At 48.4% G+C, this 13,068-nt stretch overlaps 1 protein-coding gene across 1 annotated transcript in view; it reads right to left on the bottom strand.

Moving 5' to 3' along the window:
- Positions 1–8,813: 8,813 nt before the first annotated feature.
- The window catches only part of LRRC38 (leucine rich repeat containing 38), a 39,296-nt gene continuing 35,041 nt past the window's right edge, over positions 8,814–13,068 (bottom strand). The window contains exon 2 of the mRNA XM_513045.9: positions 8,814–9,940. Within this exon, the coding sequence (XP_513045.7) occupies positions 9,687–9,940 (254 nt within the window). The 3' untranslated portion in view covers positions 8,814–9,686. The remainder of the gene's footprint in view (positions 9,941–13,068) is intronic.

The raw sequence follows: 13,068 nt of genomic DNA, 5'->3' as shown, positions 1-13,068 counted from the left end.
CTCTGGCTGGAGCAAGCTAGGCCTGGGTCAGAAACCGAAGGAGGACCAAGGGGCTGAAGGACATGAGTTATGGGGACAGGGACAGGGCAGGCTGGCAAAGTCTGGGACCTCTCACGACAGCACTACAGAACCTAAGGGCCAGCTGGGTGGGCAGCGGGCCCAGCTCAGCTGCCCCCTAAATACTCAGGTAGAATGTGAATACTCTGATATTCAGTTCGAATATTTTGTTACTCTGCTATTCTAATACTTGGGTAACACTACTTCCAAATATTCTATTATAACAACTTCAATAGTTGTGGGTTTCTGAAAAGATCAACTGCAATAAACTCTAGTTTGGGCCCTAGCTTGGGCTCTGCCATGCCTCCTCAACCCACCTTGGACTTAACTTCCTTAAGGCAGGCCACACGGTATGGCCCTCTGCAGGTTAGGAGCTGCGTCCGTGTTCCTCAGTTCATGCTACAATCGAGGGTTCCTGTCTGCCAAGCCTGCATCAAGGCTTGGTATTTACTGATGAGTGACACCCATTAGTCATGACCTCATGGAGGTTACAGTCTAGGGCATCTCTGGGGACAGAGGATTCCATGGGGAGGAGGGGAGATGACCCGCGGGGCCCCAGCCCTTGCATTTCTCGCCGTTTCATGCAGCAGCTCCTAAGGGTGTGTGGAGTCCACGGCTTTCTGGTCACCAGCAGAAAGAACCCCGCAGCTTCCCTGGTGATCTGGAAGGAGCAGAGGTACAGGCTCACAGCCATGTACTGTCCCACCTGAGCCTGATCTGGAGTTACGAAGCTGGCCAGCTACTGTGGCTTCAGGACCTTCCCTGCCCCAGGGAACCTAATTTCTTACATTAATTAACCTGAGTGGAGGAGGCCGATGAAAGGGAGGTTTTGATGTCCAGATAAGAGACTGGAGAGATGGGGAAACTGGGGCGATAGGAGGAAATCTGGCCCTGAGGTTGGCCTAGGGAGTAGGTCTGACCTCGCAGAGGGGACACTGTCCCTGTTTCCAGAAGAAACACTGTGGTCCTGTGGGGTGAGTACGAGCCAAAAGGAAGCTCATTCTATGAGGGCACCTCCAGGGATTGGCAGTTTGGGATTAAACACCTGGGCAGGGGCCAGGTGCAGTGGCTCACGCCTGTAATCCCAGCACTTTGGGAGGCCAAGGCAGGTGGATCACCTGAGGTCAAGAGTTTGAGAGCAGCCTGGCCAACATGGTGAAACGCTGTCTACTAAAAATATAAAACTAGCCAGGCGTAATGGTGCATGCCTGTATGCCTGTAATCCCAGCTACTGGGGAGGCTGAGGCAGGAGAATCGCTTGAACCTGGGAGGCAGAGGTTGCAGTGAGCCAAGATCATGCCTTTGCACTGCAGCCTGGGTGACAGAGCGAGACTCTGTCTCAAAAATAAATAAATAAACACCTGGACAGGGTGGACAGTTTGAGGAAGGGGACCCCAAGAGGGCTGGTGGAGGCCATACTGCCCCAGGGTAAGGGTGGGCCCTCAGCAGATACCCTGGACACTCCGTGGTCACGAGTTAGGCTTGGCTTCAAGCCCAAGAAAGCCTCCCCATCCCCAGAAGTCCTTAGTGCCCACGGGCTGGAGCACAGAGCATGGGAAGGCGCACTTTCACTGGGGTGAAATCTTGCATTCAGGTGGTGGGATGACCAGGACAGCATAATTTGGATATTCATGTGGCCTCATTTGTACGCCCAGGTGAGTGGACTCTGGGGATGTGTGGGTCACATGTGACAAGCCGCCTCTGACATTTATGCAGATTCTCAAGCACTGAAGTGCAGCTGGGTCATTAAGTCAACAGCAGGGGGGCCTGGGGACTAATTATGAAACAGTAAAAATGAGAACTAAGGTCTTCAGGCTGCCGGCTGTCCATTCTGTTATCTGATGCTGGGATTTGGGCTCTGATGCTAGGGTCCTCTTGCCACCGCATCCTCTTCCATGCACCTGTGAATTCTCAAGGAGGCACCACCAGGATTCTGAAGGAGGAGAGAAGGGAACCCACGTTTGCGGGGAAGTCCCTCTCGTTACCTCATTGTGCTCTCACTGACTGCCGAGAAGTCAGTGTGACTGTTTCCCAGAGGAGGACCTGTGGCCCTAAGAGAATCCATAGCATGTCCAAGGCCACTCGGCTATAAGGACAGAGGGGACGCTCCACTGAAGGGCTCTGTTGGAGACCAGTTAACAGGCGATTGCTTCCTGCTGTAATTATTCACAATCAGAGACTCAGATAGGGATGAGAGCTCTGTGCTGAGTGTCAAACTCTGAGAGAATGATTCTCAGAAAACCAACTCCCAGCTTGGGTTCCAGTGGAATGACAGAGAGCAATGACTACTGGTCCTGAATGTGGGTATAAAGTTTTACCCTAAAAGTACCTTGTATTTTTTTCCAAGGCCAAAATATAACAACTCATTTGCACCCTGGAAAGGTATGTTTATTTAAAAAAAAAAAGATTGCATTTGCAAACAGTAGAGAACACTGCTCTTTTTTATTAAAAAAAAATCTTTACCATGGAAAAACAATAAAGTTTGCATGTGTGTTTATTGGTCTGGGGACTTAAAGAACAAAGATACCTTGTGGATTGCAGACAAATGAAACCCACAGAGGTTTGCTTTGGGTAGGTTTCACCATACAGGTGTTTCAATAGACCACTTTGCAAATAATAAATTACTTAACACTCAAGGCCGCTAGAGGCCACTAAAAAGGAGTTTATGGCCAAGGCACAGGGCTGGTGGCTGGCTCAGTGAGCGGTGGCAGGATATTAATGAGACTCAGAGCCTGGACGTGCTCTGGATCCAGAGTTGGAAAACCACCTGCCCCCAGCCACTGACAGCACCTAGGATTCATGCCTGTAACTTTGACCATCTGAGCCTGTAGGCACATTGGGCAGGAGGGGGAGGGTGAGAGGAGGCAGTGGCAACAGCAGCATGGATGTTCCATGCAAACCCTTCTCTGTCACCAGGGAAAGCAGTCTGAGCACATGAATTTCTTAGCCTCTCTTCCAGGATGAAGCCTAGTTTGAATCAGCACTGCCAGGTTGAAGTGTTACTGCATCCTGGGGCCAGAGCCAGGGCATGTGGCCACCCCCTTGGTCCCTGCTGTGGTACCCAGAGTCACTTGGAACATGTGTGAAGCCAGGATGAGGGTGCATATACCCTCCAGATGCTGATATCTAAATATTTACAAGTCACAAATACAGAGAAGCTGGTTTTTTTTTGTTTGTTTTTTTTTTTTTTTTTGAGAAGGAGTCTCGCTCTGTCGCCCAGGCTGGAGTGCAGTGGCATGATCTCGGCTCAAAGTACTGCCTCCCGGGTTCACGCCATTCTCCTGCCTCAGCCTGCTGAGTAGCTGGGACTACAGGCACCCGCCACCATGCCCGGCTAATTTTTTGTGTTTTTAGTAGAGACGGGGTTTCACCATGTTAGCCAGGATGGTCTCCATCTCCTGACCTCATGATCCACCCGCCTTGGCCTCCCAAAGTGCTGGGATTACAGGCGTGAGCCACCACGCCCGGCCAATAAACTGTTAAAAAAAAATGTTCTGGCCAGGCGCGGTGGCTCATGCCTGTAATCCCAGCACTTTGGGAGGCCAAGGCGGGCAGATCACAAGGTCAGGAGATCGAGACCATCCTTGCTAACACAGTGAAACCTGTCTCTACTAAAAATACAAAAAAATTAGCTGGGCGTGGTGGTGGGCGCCTGTAGTTCCAGCTACTCGGGAGGCTGAGGCAGGAGAATGGCGTGAACCTGGGAGGCGGAGCTTGCAGTGAGCTGAGATCGCGCCACTGCACTCCTGCCTGGGTGACAGAGCGAGACTCTATCTCAAAAAAAAAAAAAAAAAAAAAAAAGTTATATCCAGTTACCTTGACAAAAGTACCTTCTTTTTTTTTTTTTTTTTTTTTGAGACAGAGTTTCACTCTTGTTGCCCAGGCTGGAGTGCAGTGGTGCGATCTCGGCTCACCGCAACCTCTTCCTCCCAGGTTCAAGTGATTCTCTTGCCTCAGCCTCCCATGTAGCTGGGATTATAGGCATGCACCACCACGCCTAGCAAATTTTGTATTTTTAGTAGAGATGGGGTTTCTCCATGTTGGTCAGGCTGGTCTCAACTCCTGATCTCAGGTGATCTGCCCACCTCAGCCTCCCAAAGTGCTGGGATTACAGGTGTGAGCCACCGCACCCGGCCAACCAAAGTACCTTCTTAATGACTTCGAAGACTAGGTTTAAATGGTAAATTATTAAATTCTTGGAAATCTGCCACAGAATATGGCATTGTGGGGACAGCTGAGCTGATTGAAACCTGCTCCCTTTCTCTTCCCACTCCCAGCTCCATCCTGCACCTTAGGGGTCTATGCACACCTGTGTGGACATCCCACCCTCACATCCAACCTCTATTCACATTCCCTGCCACCATCCTGTGTGGCCACTCAGCCTGCTCTAAAACAAGGATGCTGGGAAGATGCCCACATCCAAGCTTGGAATCGTTTTTGCCAGAAATTGGGGGCCCTAAGTACCCAAAAAATGTTCTAGAAGGGGACATGTTCTGGGTGGCCATGGACTCCTTGCTCCCTGGGGAAGAGCACAGCTGGAGGAGGACTGGAGCAAGGCCCCCTAAAGCACTGGTCCCAAGATAATGCCCCTCTTGCCCAGGTCCAAGGGCTGTACTAGTGGTACCCGCTGTCATCACAGCATTCATTACTGATGAATTTGATTGTGATGCTGGAATCCTCTAGTCATAAGGTCTTGAGAGCAAGACAGTAAGACATTTTGGTGGCTTTGACTCTTCACTGGGGGGAATCTGAGATGTTGGATTTGAGGCTTGGAATAAATTCATCTTGGGTGCATATGGCAACTGCAGGCTGCTTTTCCAGAAGCTCAGCATGCAGCCTCAAGAAATGTGTCCCTCCACGCTGTTCTTGCCAGGCCTGCACCTGCTGACCTAAGAAGGGAATGCAGGTGGCTAAGAGAGGCAGTGAATGCAGGGGTCAGAGCACCTGTGGCCAACTCCCGCTCCATCACTGACGGGCTGTGTCCCCCTGGCAAGTTACTCCCAGACCCAAACCAGCTCTCTCAATGGCAAAATTGAAGTGATGGAATTGTAAAGACTAGGTAATAATGGTACCTGCCTCATACAGTTTGAGGAGTGGCTTACAGGAGGAAATCCGCATAAGGGCTTGGTCTAGCATCTCATACAGAGAATGCCTCTAATACACATGAACTATGAGCAGAACCAAGAGCACAGGCTTTAGAGTCAAATAGCCACAAGTCTTTTTGGGGTCAGTTGCTTCCTGTAATCTACCTACTTTCTCTGAGCCTCAGCTTCCTCATCTACAAAACTGGCACGATAGTGGCTCTTACCTGGAGCTGTAAGGATGCCTACATAGACCTCAGGTTTGTGGGGTAGCTAGTGTGGCAAACCATTTGTTTGTTCTTTCAACCAATACCTATGCTGGCTGTGCCACTGCTATGTGCTGGGTATGGTTTTTTTTTTTTTTTTTTTTTTTTTTTGAGACAGTCTCGCTCTGTCACCTGGGCTGGAGTGCAGTGGCACGATCTCGGCTCACTGCAACCTCCACCTCCTGGGTTCAAGCAATTCTCGTGCCTCAGCCTCCTGAGCAGCTGGGATTACAGGCATGCGCCACCACACCCAGCTAATTTTTGTATTTTTAGTAGAGACGGGGTTTCACCATGTTGGCCAGGATGGTCTCAATCTCCTGACCTCATGATCTGCCTGCCTCAGCCTCCCAAAGTGCTGGGATTACAGGCATGAACCACTGCACCCGGCTGTGCTGGGCATGCTTCTAAACGCTGGGCACATGAGCTGCCCAAGTCTCTGCCCTTGGGGAGCTCAAGTTCTAGTCCAGGAAGGTAAACAATAAACATGCAAACAAACACATAGATCAGATCATGGTATGAGCTGTGCAGAAAATAATATAGGGTGGTGTGATAAGGCTGACACTGAGGAAGTAATGTTTGAGCGGAGACCCAGATGACACCTTTGGAGATGTGGGAGACCCTAAACTGGTATGTAGCATTGTCACTATTAATAATGGCAATAACTTGAGACCCAATCAATGGCAAGTCAGAGAGCTCTAAATCATTGCCTGTTGTTTGTGCAACGTCACGTCTCAAAAGGCATTTCCCTAGTTGAGCTGTGGCTCCTGGTCAGTTTATTTTCTTGGGCCTGACTGCAGATCCTCCCCACCCCCAGGTCCCCCATGTTCTCAATGTTTTATAAAAATTTTATATCCTGGCAGTAAGGGACCATTTTAACTGAACATCTTTTAAAGCTCCCGTTCTTCCCAAGAATCACGTTCACTCCAAAACTCTTTGGTACAGCCAGCAGAAATGACTGCCCCTCCCCTGCTCACTAATTCATTCTGTGAATGAACCCTGGCCCCTGCGCCATGCAGGGCTTGTGGGGTTTTTTTTGTTTTTGTTTTTTTTTGAGACAGAGTCTTGCTCTGTCGCCCAGGCTGGAGTGGTGCAGTGGCAGGATCTTGGCTCACTGTAAGCTCCACCTCCCAGGTTCATGCCATGCTCCTGCCTCAGCCCCCCGAGTAGCTGGGATTACAGGCGCCCGCCACCATGCCCGGCTAATTTTTTTGTATTTTTAGTAGAGACGGGGTTTCACAGTGTTAGCCAGGATGGTCTCGATCTCTTGACCTCATGATCCACCTGCCTTGGCATCCCAAAGCGCTGGGATTACAAGCGTGAGCCACCGTGCCCAGCCTGGCTCATGCCTTCTAAGGAAACAACTGAGCCTGCTGACCAGCATGAATCACCTGAGGCAGACAGAAGGAATAAAGCAGACTCATTAAATGGGAATTCACCCACTAGAACCTATTAGAACAAGGGTCTAGTGCTATTTCCTCAGCTTAGGGTACCATGTCCCCAGGACTCTTGGAGGTACACATTATGACTTTGGTGGAGGCCAAAACCCAGTTGGGTTCATGCCTTTGAGTCTCAGGTAGTGGTGCTCCTGAGGTGGAGAGCAGGCCATGGCAGCAATTCCAACCCCACGTAGTTCTCAGCTGAATCTGGGGCCAGGCTGGGGAGGTGCTGACTTTAGATTGTGTTGTTTTGCACAGGGGGAGCAGTATGTGCACTGAGGGTCAGAGACCATAGATGGGGCTCTCACAGGAGCTGAGGTTGCCATGGAGTCCTGGAAGATGCCACTCACTTCTCCACTGGCCCAGGGTCTCTGTAAGAAGGTAGCCCTCCCGAGCCAGGGGTCTCCTCCACTGGAGACTGCAATGCTGGGGAGCAGAGGGGTGACCCAGAGTCTCCTCTAGGCTGAAGGGGAGAAAAGAGTGGGAGAGTAGGAAAGAAGGGAGGAGGTCAGGAGGCGGGAGAAGGGGGAAGCAGGATTCAGCCCAAAAGCCACCCAATCAAAGGCCTTCTGCGATGTGATGGTTAATTTTGTGTCAACCTGACTGGGCCATGGGGTGCCCAGATATTTGGTTGAACTATTTCCAGGTGTGTCTGTGTGTTTTTGGATGGGATTAACATTGGAACAGGTGGACTGAGTAAAGCAGATGGCCCTTCCTAGTGTATCGGGCCTCATCTAATCCAGTAAGGGCCTGAATACAACAAAAAGGTGGAGGAAGGAAGAATCCACTGTTTTTCTGCCTGACTGCTGAGCTGAGTCTTCTCCTGCCCTTGGCCTGGGACTACACCATCAGCTGTCCTGTCTCCAGCTCACCAACTGCAGATCATGGGACTTCTCAGCCTCCATCATCTCCTGAGCCAAATCCTTACGATAAATCTCTTTGTCTGTCTGTCTGCTGTTGGTTCTGTTTTCTCTGGAGAAACCTAACACACCCCACTACCTCCGCTGGAGTGTCTTCTCCCAGTGACTCTCTGTCAAAGGACCTCGCTTATTTCCTTCACGATACTTATCTCTGCCTGCAATGGTAGTTTTGTTTCCCTGTTTGTTTTATGTTCTACCCATAAGAATATAAAGCACAAGAGAGCAGGGAACCTGTGTTTCCTATCCAAAGCATAGCCACAGTGCCTGGACCAGTACCTGGCACTCAAGCACTCAATAGCTATTTATGAGGGCAAAGATGGAAGGGAGCAATGGAGGAAAGAAACAGGAATATATGATAGGAAACAATGGAGAAACGATTCTCAAAAATATCTCGAGAGCTGGTGTGAGGCCCTCATCCAAGTCTCAGCCCCCAGCCTCATCCAATGCTGCTAGCACAAGCTATCTTGTATTAACCCACTGGGGTGTAAGACTTGTTTGTTTCATATTGTCTCTGAACCAAAGTGCTGCATTCCACAGCCTGGAAAACACTTTTTTTGGTGCCCGTCATAGCCTGTGCACCAAAGCAATGTCACATACACCCTAAGGGCCACTGATGGAAGTTTTTCAGAGCCCAAGTCCCAGTGTTTTTTGTTTTGTTTTTTTGTTTTTTAAGCATTTGGTTGATCTGGTGCAACATGCTGATTGGAATACTGGCCTCCAGGCAAGTTTACCAAAAGTTCTGGAGATAGAGAACTGTGCTGACATAGAGAGTAGCTGGGAAGGAACTCAGGAAGCGGGTGATGGAGGGGAACAACCTGTCTGTCCTTCAGAAGGAAAAATGATGCTGAGCAGAGAGACCATCACAACTGTACAAAGCAACTAATCCTTCCTCTACAAGTCACTACCACTTAGGATAAAGATCAGGGTTTGAGTTATGTCAAGTCAAAGTTTTCCCAACCAGCTTACCAAAATTAACAACAGACACCCTCTGACCAGTTGTTAGCTTCTTCATGGGTCCATTTCGACCACTATAACAGAATACCAGAGATTGAGTGGCTTACAAACAACAGATATTTATTTATTTCTCCCAGTTCTGGAGGCTGGAAGTCTGAGATCTGGGTGCCAGCATGGCTGGGTTCTGGTGAGGGCCTGCTTCTCGGTTCATGGGCGGCTGATTTCTTGCTGCATCCTCAAGCATTGGAGGGGTGAAGGAGCTCTCTGGGGCTACCTTTCATGAGGGCACTAATCCCATCATTTGGGCCCCATCCTCATGATATGATCTAAACCTAATCACCTCCCAAAAGCCCCACCTTCAAATACCATCACACTGGGGATTAGGTTTCAACATATAAAATCTGGGGGAACGTAAACATTGAGTCTATTGCGCACGAGTTTATTAGTTCCCAGTATAACATCCCAAGGTTGCTGAGGCCTATTATATAAGGATCAAAGTTCTCGTTCTTGTGGTGAATGATCCGAATTTGAATCTCCACTGTTTGAGCTGCTGTTTCTTGGGAGGAAGGCAGATGTTTCATGATCTCCCAGTACAGGTCAGAAAAAGAATGGCGTAAAATCATCTTTGCCATTGAAAGCTGCCAGTCTTCATATCTCCTGGGGGAGGCTTTTAGTCATCAGCTATGAAGCCTGACTCGGTCATCTTCTCCCCCAACACACACCTTGATCTGAGAGGCAGGTTATGCTCCAGGAGTAATTCCCTCCATCCTTCCTGGGCTTCTGTGCTCTGCTGATTCTAAACTCTGAGATCGGTGGTCCCAGCAGGTGTACCCAGGGGCCAAGACATGGAACAGGCTCTGTTCAGTTCACAGACGGTGGCCAGTGCTTTTCCATTTTCAGCATTTCCCTCTCGTCTTGGAGAGAGCTTCTGGTTCGGTGCTGGAGAGTAAGAAGCAGGAGGGAGGAGGTGGCTCAGTCATCCTCGTCCTCGTCTTCATCCTCTGCATCTTTGTTGGGTGCACACCTCTGGAAGCACTGCACCACAGTGGCCAGGAAGAAGCTGGAGATGATGGCCGCAATGGACACAGCCACACCGGAGAAAATGATGATGAAGAGGTCTGTGAGTGACAGGCTGAACCTACACTCGCTGAAGCTGGCCTCCGACAGCTCACGCAGGGATATCCTCCTGCTCTCCATGGGCAGGGAGCACTGGATTTCATCAAGGCCTGAGAAAAGGCAGGCAGAGGAGAGAGAGATTTAGACTGCAGCTCAAGGTTGCCTAAAAGTTGACAAGGCAGGTGCTTACAAAGCCAGCAATGTGCAAACATCCTCCCAAAAATAAAAGGGGGGAAAAGGCTAATTTAAATGGAATTTAAACTTGAAAAAAAAAAAAAAGCCTTAGAGTGATCACCATGGGAAAAATTGGAACGTACTGGTCTTCGCTGACCTATTTTCAGGTGTTTGTTTTTTGTTTTTTGTTTTTGAGACGGAGTCTCTGTTGCCCAGGCAACATGGCATGATCTCGGCTCACTGCAGCCTCTACCTCCTGGGTTCAAGCGATTCTCCTGCCTCAGCCTCCCAAGTAGCTGGGATTACAGGTGTGCACCACCACACCTGACTAATTTTAGTATTTTTAGTAGAGACAGGGTTTCACCATGTTGGCCAGGCTGGTCTTGAACTCCTGACCTCAGGTGATCCGCCCACCTCGGCCTCCGAAAGTGCTGGGATTACAGGCGTGAGCCACTGCACCCAGCCAGGTTTAGTACTCTTTTGATTTTGAATTACTCAGAGCGGGGATGGAAGGGCACCATTATCTGTTTCGGGTTTAGGACATCTGTAGACCCTAATCCAGACCCGACTAGTAGCAGGGAGTGGAGGTTGGGGCAGATGCAGTGGGATGGGTCAGTGCCAACTAGTGGACAGACCCTCCACTTGGTAGTGCCACTTTCCAACTTAGATACTATCCTCCTCTTCACTGTCCTCTGAGTGGAAATGAAAAGAGGGTTAGCATGGTCAGGAGTTCGGGACCAGCCTGGCCAACATGGTGAAATCCTGTTTCTACTAAAAATACAAAATACAAAATTAGCCGGGCATGGTGGTGTGCTCCTGTAATTCCAGCTACTCAGGAGGCTGAGGCACAAGAATCACTTGAACCCAGGAGGCAGAGGTTGCAGTGAGCTGAGATCGCCCCACTGCACTCTAGACTGGGCGACAGAGCAAGACTCCATCTCAAAAAAAAAGAATGTATTGAAGATGGATTTCGCCATGTTGCCCAGACTTGAACTTCTACTTCTCCTGGGCCAACAACCAGGTTGGTGATATACAAGGCAACTAAGTCCTCTACTCTCAGAGAGTTTAAATTCTAGTGCGAGAATATAGACATTCATTTATGCCACAGATATTTTTTAGTATTTGCCATGTACAAGGCCCTGGGGATACAGCAGGAAACAAAACAAAGCCTTTGCCTTCATTCAGCTTACATTTTAGACAATAAATGAATAGTTCAAGATATATGTAAAATGTTTAGGATGAAACGTCAGGGTAGAATGATAAAGAAAGTCTGGGACAAAGAATTGTCTTTAACAGGGGTGGTCAGGAGGTATTATTTCAGCTAAGGTCAAAAGGATGAGCTGAAACTAGCCATGAGAAGAACATTCTAGGCAGAGACAAGAAGCTGGGAAAAAGGCCAGGTGTGGTGGCTCATGTCTATAATCCTAACACTTTGGGAGGCCAAGATGAGAGACTTACTTGAGCTCAGGAGTTCGAGACCAGCCTGGGCAACATAGCAAGACCCTGTCTCTACAAAAATTTTAAAAATTAGCCAGGTGTGGTGGTACACACCTGTAGTTCAAGCTACTCAGGAGGCTGAGGCAGGAGGATCATTTCAGCCTGGGAAACTGAGGCTATGATCACGCCACTGCACTCTAGCCCAGAAAACAGAGACCCTGTGTCAAAAAGAAAAAAAAGAAATGTTGGGAAAGAGCTCAGCATTCAGGGAACACAATGTAGCCAGGGGTAGCTGAGTGAACATAGGAGAATTTAGCATCAGCTTAGGTGAGAAACACACCATGTGTTGAGATAAAGCCCCTGATGGTTAAGGTCTCTGAATAAATATTATGAACAGAGCCCCTCCATCCCCAACACCAGCCCTCCTTGGACATGAACCAAAGAAATAGCTTATGTGGTACAGAGCTGCTAAAGACTGTTTGTTACCAAGCATAATCATCCTGACTGATACACAATACGAGCTATGTGCAAATTCAAATGACGACCATGATTTTACAAACCTCAGTTATAAGAGAATGAATGGTATTAGAATGCATAAAGAGCTCAGATCTTTTGTTTCTGATCTGGAAGAGAAGAGAAAAATAAATAAAGTAGTAACTAACAGTCATGTTGCACTTACTATGTGCAGATCTTGTTCTAATCACTACACACGTTTTTACTCATAACAATCTTATGAGGTAAGTACTGTTATTATGCCCATTTCATGGATGAGAAAACTGAGAGCATGTGCATAGCTTGCCTTTGGCAATGCAGCTTCACAGTGATGAAGCCAGGATTTGAACCCAGCCATTTGGCTATGGAAGCTTACTCTTATCCTTTGATTAACAAGGTGCCCTTTTCCCAGTGAGAATAGCCAGAGAGATGCAAGGACACCATTTTGACATGAAGCTCAACTGCCTTCAGCCTCTGCTTGCCTCTGGCTTCCTTCAACTCTCAGGAAAACCTTCACCTCCTCTCTTTTTTGGTGCTTCCAGGTTTCAAAAAGCTGACCCTTAACCCATTTCCAGCATTATGTGAAAGTTGAAATGATTTCTTCACACCTCGCTAATTAGCAGGCTTCTGTCCTGGAAAAAGCAGCCCTGCTAATTACACAGCAACCCTGCAACCACCCTGGGGGGCTTTGTGTGTCTTTTTTTCTCCATCTCAGAAACAGAAGATGGAGGAATAGTATCTGAGCATCCTCCTTCCTTCTGTCCTGCCCCATCTTTTATGTAGTCTACAGCCAACCCATCGATGCTTCTGTCCCATGGGAACCATTGCCTAGCAACCAGACTCTGCATTCCCTCCTCTCCCAGAATCAGTGTCTGCTTTATATACCCAAGGAATTAGCTGGACCAGAGCTCTGCAGGCCTCCCCAATTTATACTTGATTACTGTTTTTGACTGTTTCTTTTTCTGAAAGAGGCCAAACTTCTGAGAATTTTAAATGCATTTGAATAAAACAGGAGAGCTTTATCTTTTAAAAAATAAAAATAAAAACAGGAGCACTTTAAAACAAAGTTATACTGGGCTTTTTTTTTTTTTGCAGACACTCATGTCTTCAATGAAAAAATGGAAAAACATCAATC

This window comes from Pan troglodytes, chromosome 1 (genome assembly GCF_028858775.2).
Source record: "Pan troglodytes isolate AG18354 chromosome 1, NHGRI_mPanTro3-v2.0_pri, whole genome shotgun sequence".
Lineage (NCBI taxonomy): Eukaryota > Metazoa > Chordata > Mammalia > Primates > Hominidae > Pan > Pan troglodytes.
Note: the sequence above shows the minus strand (reverse complement) of the source record. Positions and strands in the feature narration are given on the sequence as shown.